Raw genomic sequence first — 17,693 nt, 5'->3', positions numbered from 1 at the left:
CCTGTCTTATAGGAATTGTGTAGGGTAATCGTTTTGGAAGTGGTTAAGAATAACATTTGTTTTTCCTATTGAGGCATGTAGCTACCACGTGTTTTCCTGGGATCTCACAGGGGAAATCCTCTATTTGCTAGACAAAATGCAATTTACTTTCCAGTCGTTTGAAAACCCTAGATTGTAACATAGGAAAGAAATACGTGAAATTACGTGCAGACAAGAAGCCTGAAATTCATCTGCTCCGGCCCGTTTGCAGGCAGGTGAATGGCAGCACAGGCTGGAGGTCTGACTTTTCCAGCAGGACACAGGAAAGCTTTTTAGCTTTTTAGCTCTTTTAGCTTTTTAGCTTAGCGGAGGACGCACTGCAGGAGTGTCGAAGTCGGTTTTGGCAAAAAAATGAAGGGTCTGGGGAAAATCTTGGTGTGCCTAGAGTGGCCACGTGATAATTACCTTTATCTGCACAGTGCTTCTCCCTCCTTCTCATTCACTGGCTCCTCAAAGATGAGGCAAGTTAATATTTTCCTTTTCAGAGCTACCTTGGTTGAGCTTTTGGAGCTAACCAGGGGAAGAGCTGCACCAGGGACTGCAAATGGGAATTTCCCTGATGATGCTATAGTTTTACTCTTATTCTTGCTGTTGTGCAGCATGCAATTTATTTTTCTGTCTCCAAACAAACGTTAGTCTCGTATGGCAGTCTGGTTTAAACAGGATTCAGCTTAAATAATAATCCCGTTCCTGTTCAGCTCTGGGCCGTGAGAGCTGGTGCTCATACCCCTCCTATGAACACACAATTGATCAGGCTGGCGTCAGGTTAGGTCACTTGTTATTACATTTTCAGCACAGAAAACAAGAGAATTATGGCTGTGGGGCAGTGGCTGGTGATGTTGCTGTGGGGCAGGAGGCAAAGCAAGACAGTTGCTCTCTTTTAGAACCACATTTCTCTTCTGACAGTAGTAGGAAACATGGGTTTCATGTAAATACTTTTGAAGTAATCAAGCTGTGGCATCTCTGTTCAGAAGCATTAGGAAAATTCAGGAAAATTACAGAAAGAGATCTGAGACCCGAGGCTTAATCATGCTTTAACACCCTTGAAGGTCAAAGCTGTAAGTGGCAAATGCACGCTGAACCTGATCGGTGACTGAACAGACCTGACAGGACTGAAAATGCTCGTTTTGCCCAGAATTAGAATCACGTTAAGTAAAATTAGAAGTTTGAATTGTGCATCTTAGCCTGAGTTTATTAATAACAAAGATGATATGTAGCATTAGCTGGGATCTGGTTAGTATTAACAAGAGGTACCTTTCTCCATGCATATTTAAAGGCCAGAGAGTGCAATGATTTTAAAGTATAATGGTAACATAAGGAACTTAATTTACGGTGGATAAAAGTACATTTTCTACAAGAATAATAAAATGTGATAAAGCTGAACCTCATGGTTTGGCAGCTCTGCTCCCTGATGGCTGGGGAAAGGGGAAAGAAAAAATAACCCTACTCAGGAGGCCCTTTTCAACGCTACGCACATATTAAGTGTCTTCATAAAATATTCAAAAATATATATTTAAACAATCAAACATAAAACGTCAACGCTGCTTGAAGGAAACCACGGTGGCCTTCCTCCCTTTGAAGTCCGTTGTCTAGTTGGAGCTTAAATTTGGAAGAAGAGGATGTTCTAAATTTGTCTGGTCGCCTTGTTCACCTCTCCTCCCCCATCCCCACCTCCACCCCTCTCCCGCCCCGCTTCCTCTTCGCATGGGAAGCCGCCGCCTTGGCTCCACGCGGAGCTACGGAATCCCCAAACAGGGCAAAAAACAAGCCACGGCTTTCCGTTGATGGAGCCCAGGGCCGGCGGCTCCCAAAGCCGACACGCATCTCTCAAAGTGCGTCCCCCTGAGTCGCGACGTCTCCCCGGCTCGCGGCCTCAGGAGGGTTCCTCCGGGGAGCGGCACTCCACTGCTCCATCCCTGCCCCGTGCCTTGAAGAGGGAAAATCTTTTGGGGGAGAATTTTCTTTGCAATTCAGAAAGGGAGATTTCAGTGGAGATTTTGCTCCAGCAGCACCTCGCGGCAAGGTAAAGGTCTTTGGTTTGTGTTTGAGGAAATTACTGGGAGAGAATTTAACTGGAGAGCAGGGCTGCCTGTAAATAAGGGGATAAATGTGGAGGTCTGCTTGGTCGAGGTCCCAAGGCCGCGTCTGGGCTCATGCGACTGTGCAGCAGCAACACCAGCAATGAATTTGCTCGAAGTAGGCTAAAATAAGATGAGGATGTTTCATTTCTATAGCCAAAGAGAAGGTGATAACACTTATCCAGGCTACAGTGATAAGCTATAACTGGAGAGGAGCCTTATCCCGCCGACCCACCCTTTAATCCCTACTGACAAAATGTAAAAATAGAGAGCAGCTAAAGCAATAAGGCCAGTGCTGTCCCTCTGCACGTCTACTGGAAATTTGCCATCGGTCTCAGCAGGAGCCGGAGCACCATCTCAGGCCTCCGTGGTTCCGTGCGCTGTCTCCCAGGAGCAGGAGAGGCATCTCCCAACGAAGACATCTGAACGGCTGGGAGGAGCAGAGCTCCTCGGACCAGCGCAGCACCAGCCAATCTGTGCGCGTTCCCTGCCACACCATGTCCAGCCCAACCACCTCCTCTCCCCCAACCCCTCCAGAACAGGCTGTGGAAAGGGGCAGAGGATGAGCTCTCGTTCCCATCAGGCCAGCTCGAGCAGGCAGCCCAGCAGCAAATCACAAAAGGCACACAACAACACTGGAGCCAGAAACCTTTGTTCCATTCCTCCCTCTGCGACAGCCTCTTCTATAGAGCAATTCCAAAGCCTTTTAAATGAGTGACTAGATCTTCATTGACTGAGGAAGCCCCAGACCCTAAATTTTGGGTTTTATGATACAAAATGGCCTTGGCTTCCACGGAGCATTCTGTGACCTCGACATTCTGCTGCCGAAGGGATGGATGCTGTAGCCATTTATTCCCAAGGCTAAAACTTGGTTGAGATTTATGAAATCGAGCTAAAATGGGCAAGTGTTCTGAGGAGGTGCAAGGTATAAAAGAGAGAAGCTTTCATGAGGATAGCTAACAGACTAGGGTTATACAAAGAATTTGGAAGAAAAATAGTGCCTTGTCATCTGTCTTTGCCAATTTATGGAGGAACATTAAGCCACAGGATGAGAAAAATATGTGATAAACACAGCCTAGTTCCCAGAACACCCTTGTGCAGGTCAGCAGTAATACACCACAAGGGCAGAACTGTGCTTCTGGGTTTTCAGTGTTTTCGCTGTTTTGGTTTTTTTCTCCTGAAACTTACCTAGTTTCACACACTTTCTTCTGTCTTTTTACCTATTGTGTTGGCAGCCCAGACTTCTGAATTGATTTTCTCTGAAACAGTCACTTACCTGGGTAAGCTTAGGTTTGATATCTGGCGAGGTAACTCGGCAAGGGATGACAACCGCTTCCTTAGCATCTAAAATGTAGATTATTTTGGGATGTTCCGGGTGAATCTCCACAAATGGATTCCTGTAGTCTGCAGGGAAAAGAACATTGATTTGTAAAACGGCTCCTTTACTGATCAGTGACCAGAAGGACACTGTGACCCGAGCGGGGAACTGCCCAGAGACGGCTCGCTGTAGCGTGGGACAAAACACCCAGCGACATTTTGCTTGTTTGCAAATGCCAGCGTCATCTAGGAATTATAACCAAACACCCAGAATCGCAGTGGCCCAATTCTAACCCTATTTTACCAGTTTGCGATGTAATCCTGTAAGAACTCCCTTTCTTACCCATTCCCCAACTGTAAAAATGAAGTTAATAAATCAGCTTCGCAGGGCACTGGAGGCAGTTCTTTGCCTGGCGCTCTGAATTACTTTCATAGGTTGTATTATACCACAGCACTCCTAAATGCCACAGCAGGTAAGGGTTACAATAGGTTCACAGTGCTTAAGGTAAATCTACTGAAAGGAAAAAAAGCTTCTTTCTGTGAATGAGAATCTAGAATACTGCAGAAAGCATGCAAAAAGGGAATGTAGACCCCTGATACTCAAATCTGTTTAACCTAACAGTGAAGTCATTTAATCACACTCTTGGGGAACTGTGGGATTCTCTACAGATCTGCCACAATAAATCAGGCTGGATATACATAAACAATAGAAATAAATAGAAAGCTGAGGTCGTTTACATTAATAAAGCTTCTGAGTCTCATTCACTGGTTTTTTCGTTGAGTGAACACAGCGATGGTCATCAGAAAGTTAAAATAACATTTGTGAAATCCTGAAACGCTCAAGACTTTTCTAAAAAGCATTCTTTGACTTAATATTCTTGCGGTCTAAAGTTTCAAATACCGGTCAGCTCATGCGTTACCAATGACACCGCACAGCGCAGGCAGTCAACCACTTTGGGTTGGGATTATACTGTTGACAGGAAAGGATGTGCACCCCATGCCATAACCCCAACTTGCTTATCCCTGCCTTGAGACCTGCCTCCACACAATTATATTTTGAAAATTGCTGCACCTAAAGCACGGGAAAGAGCTGATGTGAAAGGTTCATGAACAATCCAGACTGCAAAAATGTGCTTTGATAGGACTTTAAAAAAGGACGTGCTATGAGGCAATTAAAATCAGTTTTCCAAAGACTGTTTAACTACTCCCAAATGGGCTAAATTGGTAATTAATGAAGACAGCCAGGGTTGACACATTCATTGCTCTGGATGTGTAGGAGGCCTTCAACAATGGCCAACACTTATGGCTTTGGAAAAGGGAAACATCTACAGTGTGGGCGACCCGTTCACCGATGTTATATAATGAGGAAGTGTCCTTCCTGATGAAGATCATTAATGTACTTCCTGAACTGCCCGTGGATCCTCATGTCATGTTTCCTCTCTAATTCCTGTTGTAATATCAAGGGATTTTTTTTACAGAGAAAAAAAGTAATCAATTATGGCTTGATGGATCTAGTCCCATTATTCATTCAGAAATTGCCCAGAATGGCACATCTCTATGCAAATACATGAAAATGCAAATACATGGAAAAAATCCTGTTTTAAAAATTACTTGTACCTCCTTGTGAATGTTGGCCATTTTGTCTACTACAATGAAGAGTCTAAAATTGGGAAACCCACCAGAATTTCCCCTTTCTCAGGACTCTATCCCTGGCAGGGTCTTTTGCTTCAAATCAGTGGGAATCCCTTCTTCAATTTAAAACAAACGTTCGCCCTTTGGACCCTAGAAAGGAGGGGTCTATTCCATGCTAGAGGATCTGTAATTAAGCAGTAGGTGATGTGCTTATGCTGATTTTTTTCTGGGTAACAAGTGTTCTACATGTAAACGACGTAACTACGCTTATTGCGGTCCTGCGGAACTGCTTGAGTGTGGGATAGGAGATTGGGATTTGCCCTCCCAGAGCAAAGGAAAACATGAATTTGGGTTATCTCACTTGCTTTGGTTTTATTTCCCCGTGACTGGTAACTCATCTGGGAACAGGTCATTTGTCTGGGGATATCAATGTTCATTTCTTGGCTAATGACAACACTCTTCACTTAAGGAATGTCATGGGAATATGTAAGCGCTGTCACTTGGAATTAATCTTCAAAGAATTAGCTGGGCGCAGAGCTCGAGTTCCTTCATTCCACAATGCCAAACGGTTTCTCTCACAAAAACACAAAGGGTGGAAGGCAGGGATTGAGACAGGAGAGTGGAACTGTTGCTTTTTGTATTTCTCTTAGCTTAATTTTAGCTCTGAGAACTGAAAATAGGATTCTTGGCAGACAAAATATGTCTTATGCTCCACCACGATGAGAGCAAATGTTGGCTGGGGCACCTTGTGTGGATCAGAAGGGTCACACGTGTTATGGTGATGTTCTACAAAAGGCACTTGGGTCGCTGGGCAGGTACGAGAGACGTGTGATTCAGGAGGAGCTGTGACAAGGAGTGGGTTGGTAGCGCTGAACTTGAGGCAGGAAAACAGAAATCTGGATGATGTCTATCATTTCTAGCAATGTCTTTTCATGTCAGCTTTTATTCCATGCCATCGATCTCTTCTGACCGGGTTGATCTATAAAAAACCCCGTGTACTTTGGAATAAGGGCATTATGTGGGAGAGATTAATTAGAATTAATTTTGACCTGTAATCTCCCCACATTTAGGAAGTTTCAGATACGCATCTGAACTTTCTGGTTAAGCAGGCACTGGTTCTAATCAAGCCTTGAGCTGAGAAACCTGATCTCAGGACCACAAATTTGTAGCTTGTTCCAATCCCTACAACTAATAGGAAATATTTACACTCAATCCAGTGTTTTATGCACTTTCCCAAACAGGTCTGGTAAATTCTTTTATTGAGCCACATTCCAAAAATGTCTTTAGTGTTTGTCCCTGAGCGTTAGAGCTGCTTAATACCTCCAAAGGTTTGCTCTCCAGCTAAACTGTACTTGGTTGTATCAAACGTAATGACATTTTTATGACCTTTTTTAAAGCTTATGCAAATGGCAAAAGGCCTTTCTACTTAAAAGACAACGCTGGATCATTCATTATAGGAAAAAAACACAGAAAACAGATTTTTGTGTATTTGCGACAAACACTGGGAATGAAAAAGGGTGTCAGGGGAAGCACGTTCATGTCTATTTCTAGTCCTGTGAGGAAAAAGACAGAACAACTAATGCGCCACATCACAGGGGGACCGGACAAGAATATAGGCCAAGAGGAAACTTATTGAGAAAAGGAGCTTCTTGATACCTAAAACTATTCGCAAATCTGGATCGAATTTTCACTGAGTGTTTTGACTGAAAAGATGGGAACACTGAATTTAAAAATGTTTGCGCCAGTATTTTAAAAGGGAATTTCAGAATAGCACTGTTTGTTTAAAAAGTAACATAAATCAAAAGAAGGTATCTAAGCAAAAGTTAAATAATCCTAAAACGTCAGAAAATACTGAATTATGCAATGATTGAAATATCTTAGTCCAAACAGAATACAATTTCTCAAAAATATTTCCTGTTCAGGGAAAAAAAAATAATTATTTAACCCCATTCTCCTCTGTCATCTCTCCCTACCTCCCACACTGACCTCTACTGAATTTTCAAATTCGTAACAGGCCTAAAAATAATCTACTTTTTTTCAGCTGTAAATAGCAGAGATACTCATCGTAGTGGTACTAAGCTACTGAAGGAAACCCGAACAGGAAACATGAATTTACAGCGTATGTAACCAGAAACTATATTTCATTCCTAATTGATTTTTAATAGCAGCCTGCACCTGACTTGCCATATGTCTAGCCAGTAGCTAGAATTACAGTATCCCAGATCATAAGCTGCAATCTGATTTGGACGCCAAAGCATGTAAATCTGGCCTTGTACCGTCAGTGTTGGAAATGCAGGTAGGGGTTTAAAATCACCGCAAAACTAACAATGGCTAAAGGCGGTTTCTGGGTGGTAAAGGTGGGTTGGGAGAAGAGAGGAGAGGATGGCTGGAGCTGCAGCTGATGGTCAATCTCTGGTGGGTGTCAGCTCTCACGGGCATTATTCACACCATGCTTTGAGAAAAAGAGAAAAAGGTTTTATATTTTATGGCTCCTACAGTAGGCGAGGTTTCCTAGAGCCCTGTGCAAGAAGCAGATGGCTGCACTTTGTGTTATCTCTGTGCTTTATCCCGTTCATAGAGTTCTCTGCACTCCTTTCCTCCCTATTTCGAGCTGCGATACGGGAGCTCTTTCACAGGGCGGGGATACCTGTGCAGTGAGCAGAGCAGTCCTAAAGGGAAGATGCTCATGTGGCAGCTACTCAAAGGGCTCAACTCCTACAGCTTTGGCGTGAGAGTTTAGACATCAGGTCAGAGCTACCCTTGGGCCATCAGTGGGGAGTGACCCTGGAAGGAAAGGAGAAGGCGGTTGCAGGTGAAGGCCAAGCACTCGCCAAATAACCCTGGCGATGTCAGGGAGGCTGCAGAGAAATTTTCTTTTCCCTGATTGTGCAACTCCGTGCAAAAGTAATACCATTGAGTGCTAAAGTGCACACGGAGCAGCAGAGCAAGCCTCCGTGCATCCTGCAGCCTGCTTTTAGCTGCTTGGAAAACCCATGTAAGCAGGAACAAGCCGACCTCGCTGGCATCAGGGTGGAGACGCTCTGAGCAAGAGCACGTTGCAGACAGCTGGGCTGTTGACTTAACAGATAACTAAATATGAAGTGGTTCAGCCTTGGACCTTAACAAAATGACAAAGAATGAATGGGGGACTAATCAACCTTTGTTATGATTTGTGCAGAGAAAAAACTGGGTGCTTCATGAAACTCCTAAGTAGTTCAGACTGACTGTGGCATGGAAAAATGATCTGCTGGAACATCGGGAGTGTTGCTGCCAGCTTTACAAACAGATTCACCACCTTAAGCTAATCAGCAATCGTTTAACTGCTTGTAAAGAAAGTCTCTCAGAGACTGAGCTTCTTGAAACAAAAGGGACAGGGTCACTTTTCTTTAGAAATGATAACGTTAGCCTCAAGGAAGATCTCGGATTCCAGATGGTGTAAATCAACTGCACTCAGCTGTTGCAAGTGGGAGAGCTGTGGCATGGGAAGTGCAGGTGTCGTCCTCTCCACAGTTACCAGCACTGAACTCTGAGAGAAGAAAATCTCAGCAGAGGCACTTTATGAAAATAGGGTATTTCCCTGTGGCTTGGCACATCTGTTCCTCCTCACTTGGGAAGGCAATAGGTTTTACAAATCTTACCCATAAGGAAACACCCATAAGTTCCCGTAGGATAATCAAACAGAGCCATTTACCGTGAACTGCAAAGCTCGTTATACGTGAAGAAAGACAAGGGCTGTAGCACATTAGGGACTTATCAGCTGCAGCACCAGCTCCAAGGCGAAGGGAAAGGCCCCTTCCCTTCAGTCTCAGACTGAGTGTCTAGCTCTCCAGGTCAGTGGAAGTTGGCAGGAAACTGCAGCCCGGCCAGGGTGTTACTGTTTACCCACCGCGGCCTGGGAGGGAACACAAACAGCAAAGCGAAGGAAGCAGGGGCAGCGGGATGGCGGGGGGACGGGGGCTCTGCTGGCCAACCCCTGGGGACAGGGACAGGCAGCAAAATCAAGCGCGCCACACGCAAAAGCAACTCAAAGGTCAAGTGCCTACAAGAACATTGTTTACCTTCAGGCAGTGAAGCCCTTCATGTTTAAATTCTCGTTCTGTCTAGATTAATTGCTGCTTGAGATGAGCTTGGGGAGGGTCCCTTTTAAGGCCGTGGTGTGATAGCAGTTGCCTGGGGAACGTGCGGGTCTCTCTTCAGACCTCCCAGCGACAGTGTGCGCGCACGGCTGTGCCGCTCTGTCCCTACGTTGGTTCTTTTGTTTAGGGTTAATGTGGGTGACTGTCTGCGAGGAAGTGGTGGGGGTCTGTAAGGATAGGATGCTCGCTGGCCACTGGAGTCCCACACTCCCGAGGGCTCACGACCCCATCCTGCCAGCCGATGAGGCTGAGGGACTTGGAAACCTTCCGCATTGCACCCCAGGAACCCTGAGTGTTGTAGACTCGGGCTCTGTCCTACAGGTCTTTGCTTTTTGCGTTCAAAACATCCTCCCAAGACTCATACAGAGGATTTTGCACGGGATTTGGGGGGCTTTTCGTTTCTGCTCATGTTTCCAAGCACCGTGAAGGCAATTTGTCTCATGGTATTTGCATCATACCTAAAGCTGCGGAGGTGACACCACCTCTCCCTTCAGATACTATCCATCAGCCCGCAGAGATGATGAGCACTAAATGGCCTTTGAGGACAGTCATCCACGGCTTTTCATGTCTGTGAAATTCCTGCACATTCTCATTTTGCGTCTCACTTTGTTCCTGCTAAAGATAATTCTCTTGCCCTCACTATTTGTTTCCTTCATTCAGTCATACCGTAGCTGGAAAGCCTGGGCCAAGTTTCACAGGTTCTTTAAGTTCATATTTTGATGTAATGCCCATAAAGTTTGTCTTCATCAAGGTCAAAAACACTGATAGGAGGTTTATAATCTGTTATTTGCGTTAATAGGATCATTAGCAGTTAAGTGACACTTTGGTCAGAGTAGTTTGGAAAGCTGAACAAGGCAATTGCTCTATTCCCCCTGGTAACCCATCAAAGCGTCTTCTAGGTGCAGGAGTAACTTCTCTAAAGTCACTTGTTTAGAACCTGGATCTTTGAAAATAAAGGACTTTTCAGTTTGGCAGGCCAATGAAAAGAATTGGTGCTGGAATGTTTAGATTAAACAGAAAACAGAATATTTTATCTTCAGGCAAAACAAAAGTCACTGCAAAACCCCCAGAAGCCATTCTGAGTCAACATGAAGCATTCTGTTTTGGTCAAATGAAATACATTCTTCCCCTGGAGATTACTGTTAGAAACACAGGAATAGTTGTAGAGAAAAATATTACTTTAAAAAGTGTTACTTCAAAAAAATGTGGAAGCAAAATGCTTCTCGCTGCCAAACAAACAAAAATGAACGTGGAAAGATTTTTTTTTTTGTTAAAAAACCCAACAAGTCTCCATACTTTGGCTGCAATTGTGTTTCAAGTGTCAGAAGAGTTCATGAATTCTGACTCCCCGGCACACAAGATTTTAGGCAGGCACAGACTTTGTAGAAAATACTCACCAGCTTTGCCTGAAGCCCTGTCGTCAAGAACAGGTCTCGTGCATGAGCTGGTGCCAGCTGCAGACCTTGGGAAAGGCTCAGCAACCAGCAACTACTGAGGGGTAAAAGATGGGGAGGAAGAAGTGGAGGGAGTGTGTGTGTGTGATTTGGGCTGTGAGGCTTTCATTTAGAAATTCTTTATCAGTGAGAACGAGGGGATCGTTAACATCTTCCTGCTGGGATGTCAAGTGCTGCCACTAACTTAGTGCCAGGAACTTAGGCTGCTCACTCTACATCGCATCTTACACGGCTCCTCCGCTTAAAAGTGACCCTTTAGGATATGATACTGAATGTCTTGATTCAGAATTGAAATCATCTTGCTCTTCCTTTGGATCCAGCCCTTTGAACCTGAGGAACAGCAGAGAGGGTCCTGCACAGCGACCCAGCCTGCATTCCCATGTTGTGTGGCCCTAAACGCTGTTCACTAGGATACGGTTCCACCGCTCCGGGCGAGACAGTCAGCTTATCTCCTGGGCTCCACGCTGAGCAGACAGGACAGCGTTTGCCTATCTCAGCTTGCTGAGTGTCTGGCAGCAAGTGTAGCTGTCTCGGTGTCTCCAGCGTGAATGAAAGAAGCAATGCAGCTCCAGCTCTGTTCTCACTGGTAATATCTACTGGAGAGCAAGCCAAAGCCCAAGTCAGGGCCGTTACCCTGGCCCTGCCTTCCTGCTTCTCACATTCACGTTATCTCTGTGAACTGTCGAGAGAATTAAGGAGTCAGAAATCAGCTTCAAAGAACATCAGAATGAAAATATGATCTCATGCGAGGGGTGCTTTCATGCACTTCCACCCTCTTTAGATTTCTCGGGGTGGAGAAGGGATGAAGAAGATGGGGCTTCGCATCTCTGGGCTGTATGGTTTGATAAAGAAGAGACGGTGGTCGATGTGATGCAGTGCTTGTGCCACTTCTCCTACTCCTCCTTTGCAACAGCGAGGGAGAGCTCATCCCCTTCCTTGGGGATGCCTTGCTGCTGGAGCTGATGAGCAGTGAGATGCATGCTCTGACAGGACAAGCTGCTTGCATGTATCCCCCTTTTTCCTTCAGGACTTGTGTTCCCGTATAAAAGTCTATCTCGCTTCAAATTTGCTTTCCTGTGCTCAGGGCTCTCGGCAGGACAGGACTATGGCCCATGCCTGCAGTGCTGGTGCTTCACGGTGTCCCTGTGAACTTTAGAAGGAGCCAGAACTTAAATTCTCTGCAGGAGTATCTTCTAGTTACACCGTGTTCCTGTGAACATCAGTGCTGCAAACCAGCCCAATCACGGCCATAATTATTTCAAGAAATAATGCTTTGCATGAAAAATAGTGGAGGGTATCTGTTGCTAGCCTGCTCGCCTCATGTCTCGTTCAGCCCTATGGCTGTAGCGAAGCAATGTTGTTGGGGTGCGTGGACAGGAATCAAAGCTCAGCTTTGAAACTTGGATGAACTTTTCTAGACGCTATTTGGCAAGACATGACCAGTTCCGGTCACCGCAGTAATGACGTTGGATAAGTTGCTGATGGAGGGAAGCAAACGGAGTTGAACTCAAGCTCCTTCCTACTAATGCTTTGACAGAGAGGTACAAAGAGGTGTAACTAATCCCTCACTGCTACGCAGAGCTAAGGACTGCGAGGGGAAATCACTGCAGAAGCTGAGGCAGCGTTTCAGCTGGTACAGAATGCTCTTCCAGCTGATGCCCTGAGGACTGTCTTACTTCGAGACAGTCGCTTTGCTGACAGTAACAGTATTTCAAATAGCTGAGAGCTGCAAGTCCTGACTTCTGTCTAGGCTGGGGCCTGGGACAGCCCTTCGGGAAGGCAGAGAGAATCTTTCCTTGATTTGTCTTTTTCTTTTTTGCCCCTCTCTCCTTCTCTAAGCAATGTTAAATTTCCTTTGTGCCTTAGGAAACACTGTGGAGAGGGATCCTCTGTGTTTTAACACAAAATAGACAGCCTGCCCTTCCCTTTGGCACAGGGATCCCAAAGGCTGAGCTAAATGAGTATGTTCCTCGCAGGGAAGTATCCGTTTGGTCGGGAAGGGTAATTGCAGGAGGTAGATGGAAGCAAACGGCGTTGGCTCTCTGGCTCTGGCAGCGTTTGCGGTGGGAATGCTGTCCACGTGAGCCTTTCTGTGGGCTGAGGGTGGGCTTCCCGCGCAATCCCCGTCCTCCGACAGCAGCCACGAGAGGGTTCCTTGGCTGCTCTGCCCGCGTTTCGCTGCGGAGATTATCCTGCAGAGTTGCAGTGAGGCTAAACCACACGGTGAAAAAAACGCCAAACTATTTCTGTTCTGGCCCTAAGCTAGGCTGTATTTTCAACAAGGAATGGGTAACGGGAGGAGAGGCTTGTCTTGCTTTTTAATTACAATCCTTGGGACTTGCAGCTGCAGCGGGAAGCAGAAAAGGCCTCGGGAATAATTATTCAGGATTAAGATCCTGAGTTCTCCCTCCCTCCCTCCAGACTGTCAGGGTGCAGCTGAGGCACGACGGCTGACCCTGATGATCTGACTGATGTGCAGGGGTCACAGCTCAATTGCACCGGGGACGGGGGGAGAGCTGCTGAATGCCAGATTCTGGCAGAGCTTAGAAACTCCACCGGGGAGGCTGTAAAAACAGAAGCAAGCACAGGAAATAATAACCAATAAGCAGGGCTTCCGATACAATCATGTTCTCATTTTGGTGTCAAGCAACAGGCCAGGAACGAAGGGAAAAAATACCATTCCCCTTCCTTTTTTGGCAATAATGGCTTGTAACCTCAGAGGAATCTCCAGCCTTTAGGGTCTGGCTCGACATTTTCTCACTCCACCTGGCTCACTCTCATAAACACCCTGCTGAGCGCTTGCTCTCTCCACAAAACGGCCGGAGAGACGTCTTTCAGATCTCACCCTCGTCTGGCGCTCACAGAGAACTGCGAGTTTCTTCATGGATGGGTTTCTCCATGATGCCCAGACACTGTCGAACTGATTTCCTTAAAAAGGCATGTTTAAATATTGGAGAAAACTATAGGTTGTTCTGAATGCCTTGCTTAACCCCACTGAAGAACAGCTTTCCTTGTCCCCAGAGCAGCCTGCCGGCTTCCAACAAATATACACAGGAACTGAATGGGAGGAAGAGCATGCCCCGAGGACAGCATCCATGCTGAGGTATAAATAGCTTCATTTCGCCGGGGCCAAGGGACTTCCGCAGCCTGGCAGGCCAGATCCCAGCAGGCACTCGCGAGCTTGTCGCCTGCACCGCTGCGGCAGAGCCCTGCTTTGGGCTGGAGGAGAGCTGGCTGGCTGGGACACGGACCAGAGGGATCCTCACCGACTTGCCTTTCTCGCTACTTGTGCACAGGACAAGCTGGTTCATGTTCTACCCACTTTCCCTTTTAAAGCACGGGAGGCTGAGGAAGAGGAGCAGGGAAGGCGTGTGGCACAATTAAATTGCATCTGAGAAAGGATGGTCTCAGAGGGTGAATTATAGCGAATGGCCATCCAGAGCTGTTTTTCAACACGGCAGTCTCAGGCGAGCAAGCGGACATCCTGCAATTTTATTTTTTTTTTTTAGATTAGCACCATTCCAAGTGCATCGCTGGCAAACGTTTCATAACTTGAGATATTTTTCTTAAGGAAAATGCTCAGGCGGTCCCAAAAGATCCGTAACGTTTCCTGCACGTGCTCTCACCTTAGAGTAATGAAGCCAGCCAGGGCACTGAATCAGGACAGAGAATTGAGTTTTCAGTGCACTGTTTCCTGAAGCGTAGGCATTGGGCTGGGTTCACAATATTAGATGTGGGGCATCTGAGCCGGGTGTAATGAGAAAAGGAAACAGCTCAGCACAAGAACTAGGGTGGATAAAGCAACCAGGGCTTAGAGTAACAAGAAAAAATCAGAGAAAGGAAATAGAAAGGGGGGAAAAAAATGACTGCAGGAACTAACAAGTAACAGCAAAAAGCTACTTTCTGATTAGAGGAAGACTTGCTGGGAAGGCAGGATAAGGGTAGAAAGGGACTATTTTCGACAGACATAATAAAGAGGCAGGAACAATGTCACCCACACAAATCAAACAGGTGTGTTCACCAAGTTGTGCCGAAGTTGAACTTGGAGCTGGGTGAGCCTCTCACATTTCTCTTGGGATGGGCATCGCTTCTCCTGATGGAATTATGGAATCATGGAATCATGGAGTCATGGCATGGTTTAGACTGAAAGGGATTTTAAAGATCATCAAGTTCCAAGCACTCTGGCATGGGCAGGGACTGCCCCCAGCCCAGGTTGCTCAAAGCCCTGTCCAACCCAGCCTTTGACACTTCCAGGGAGGGGACCGTCCCCTGGCACTGTCAGTCAGGGCTGCCCAGCAGACACATGTTTTGTGTAGAGCTGAACTGTTCAAAAATGGTCAGACAATCCCATCACCTCACTAGCGTTTGTTTTAGTGAGAGAATCCAAAGAATCGCATTTTAACATTCACTAGAGCAATGAAATGAATTCATTTTCATAAGCCTGTACAGCTCCACTGGAGTTCGTGTCATCCCCTGTTCAAGACACTGAAAGTCAGCTCCTTTGTCTGACTCCTCACAATCGCAGTTTGGAAGACCCAAGATGATTCAGTGCTTTAGTAATGCATTTGTCAAGTAGATTTGAAAAAAAACAGCGGCATTTGCGGGGAATATTCTTCTGACAAAACTTCATATTACTGAAATGCTTGTTCAGTGTGTTATGTTCACTTAATCGCAGAGGACCACACTGCTCTGAAGTTTCTGCTTCCATTTATTGTTAGACCCGAACTCAATGTTTCTGACACATGGGGGAGAGGCAGCTCAAAGAGGAAAAAAATGAGCAATGAGCCTTTTTTTTTTTTTTACAATAAAACATGGATAATGCAGTCATCCAGCTTTGCTAATTATGTCTCACAGATGCGAAGGACAAAGCAGTATACAAATGTGTAGGAGGGGGAGGAATTACAAAAAGCGTTGGGGAGTTTCATGCCTGGGGAGGAAGGGAAGGAGAGAGGGCTTGAGTTTTCAGGATGAGTCTTAGGAGAAGCACTGTGACAGCAAACCCCTTTAAGATAAAAGAATTTAGTCTTAAAAGGAAAAAAGGTTTAAAGAAATCAGTGTATCAGTTATTTGGAACATGAAACTAGATGGGACAGTCTTCAAGTCCTGGAATTGGACAAGGTAGGCAATTTGTGGTTCTCACATCTGTGTGCCTGTGAACGCAGCTGGCGTGAAAATCCAAATATATCCCACCTCTTCAAAATGTCAAAGCTGGTGCTTGCACCAGCGCTGGGCCCGTGAGGAGGTGGGATTTGTGAAAGCACCTGAGCTGGGTTTCTTGTTCCACCTAACACATATCCGGCGGTTGAGCACGACCTACGTTACCAAAAAGCCGTAACAACAAGCCAAAGTGGAATCCTTACCTTTAACAAACACATAAATCTTGGCCATGAGATCCTCTTTAGATGGGGAGGTGTCATGAATGCAGGTGAAGTAACCAGTGTCGTTAGCGTTGACTTTCCTGACGACCAGCATGCGGCAGCTTTGCCGCGTGTTATTGCGACAGCTGCTGATGTGCACCCGGGGGTCTTCCTTCTGCTCCCCCCGCAGAAGCCAGCTCACAGAAGGTGCTCCCCTGTCAACACAACGCACCCAAAATCAAGATGGAATCATGACTTCAGGCAAAATTTGGACATCCTTCTGGCCAACTGCTGTCGATGTTCCCAGTGTTCCTACTCTTGGCATTTGGAATTGAAGAATTAATGTTGCTGGGAGCTTGCTTTTCCACCCGTAAGGAATTAGGGTGGATCCCCAGAGCAGAGGAGATTCCTGGAATGGTCTGTGGGTACTGCAGTGAGCTAGCTCCTGGAGGAAAGCTTAATTTTTGTTTTAACAGACTTCCTGAACACGAGTTTGTTCTTATAACACTATATTTTAGCCACTTCAAACATTAGGAAGCACTAGATAAAATTGTATGTTTCTTCCAAGCTGAGGACTTTGCATATATTTAACAGCTAAATCAACTTATACTTCTTATACTAAGGCTGCACAGAGAGAGGAGAACATTTATGTAACTTTGCATCACCTTTCTCGCTTAATCAGCAGTGACTCAATCTTGATTTTTGTGAAGGGTCTGCAACTAATCAGATTACAAATCTTAGAATATCTGCTCGAGACACTTTTTTTTTTTTTTTTTTTTTTTCAATTCCCCTTGTCACAGCAGTCAGAACATAAAGCTATCAGGGCAGATGAGACACCGTTTCACCCACCTGACCCATTCGTTTTCTTAGCTGTGATCATAGCTAATGTCAAATGCAATTCGACGGAGTTCACCAACAAAAAACGAGGCCTTTTTGCAACCTTGGAGCTTGAGGGCCCTGCGGATGTTCTAGCACATGCTGGACATGCTTATGAGATGGAGCTACGGTCTTTTTGTGGCAAGCTGTTTCTTGGTGGTCGGGGTGGGAACTGGTGGGGCAGGGGGGTAATTGTCTGTGGGTTTTTCTGGGGAAGAAGTTAGTATTAGAGGGAGGCAGTTGTGTTTGCAGAGAGAAGCCACTCTTCAAAAGGACTCACCCCTTGTCACTCAGTGAGTTGACCCAACAGCGTTTGCTGAGCTGAGGAAGGAGTAGGAACCTCTGGATTTCCCCAGCTGAGCGTGGCCAGGGAGAAATCCTGTCTAGACGCATCAACTCAGCATAGAGATGCTAATACCAAACGTACCTAACAAGCAAGCTGTGTGAAGTCACCAGTTAGTTAATTAACTACTCTTTCCATGGCAGTGGCTTAGTAGTGGCGCAGTAGGGGCAATAAGGGAACACGTTTGCTGGCAGATTTAAACAAACATCCTCTTGGCCCCCGTTTCTGCCCGTCCTTTTGTCGCCTTCCTGAAGATGATGCGGCCGCGGGGCTGAACTCTTGAAGTAATTCCCAGCACGTAGCTGAGCACGAGCACTGGGAAAAGTGTGAATATCCTCCCTGGTGAACAGCCTCACCCTCGCTTTTGGATGCACTTGGACGCCTCCACCACGTCCGTCCTAGCAGCTTCCTGTCCTTCAGGGCGCTGGATTATTTTCTGACGCGGAGGTCCCTACCCAGGG

The 17,693-nt window shown here is 46.0% G+C and overlaps 1 protein-coding gene across 1 annotated transcript in view; it reads right to left on the bottom strand.

The window, feature by feature from the left end:
* Positions 1–17,693, bottom strand: part of LOC104273441 (vascular endothelial growth factor receptor kdr-like) — a gene marked incomplete at its 5' end in the record, with an annotated part of 85,897 nt that overhangs the window by 64,948 nt on the left and 3,256 nt on the right. Inside the window, 2 exons of the mRNA XM_009868780.1 lie at positions 3,394–3,521; positions 16,017–16,228. Of these exons, the coding sequence (XP_009867082.1) occupies positions 3,394–3,521; positions 16,017–16,228 (340 nt within the window). The remainder of the gene's footprint in view (positions 1–3,393; positions 3,522–16,016; positions 16,229–17,693) is intronic.

This window comes from Apaloderma vittatum, unplaced genomic scaffold (assembly GCF_000703405.1).
Source record: "Apaloderma vittatum isolate BGI_N311 unplaced genomic scaffold, ASM70340v1 scaffold12254, whole genome shotgun sequence".
NCBI classification, from domain to species: Eukaryota; Metazoa; Chordata; class Aves; order Trogoniformes; family Trogonidae; genus Apaloderma; species Apaloderma vittatum.
Note: the sequence above shows the minus strand (reverse complement) of the source record. Positions and strands in the feature narration are given on the sequence as shown.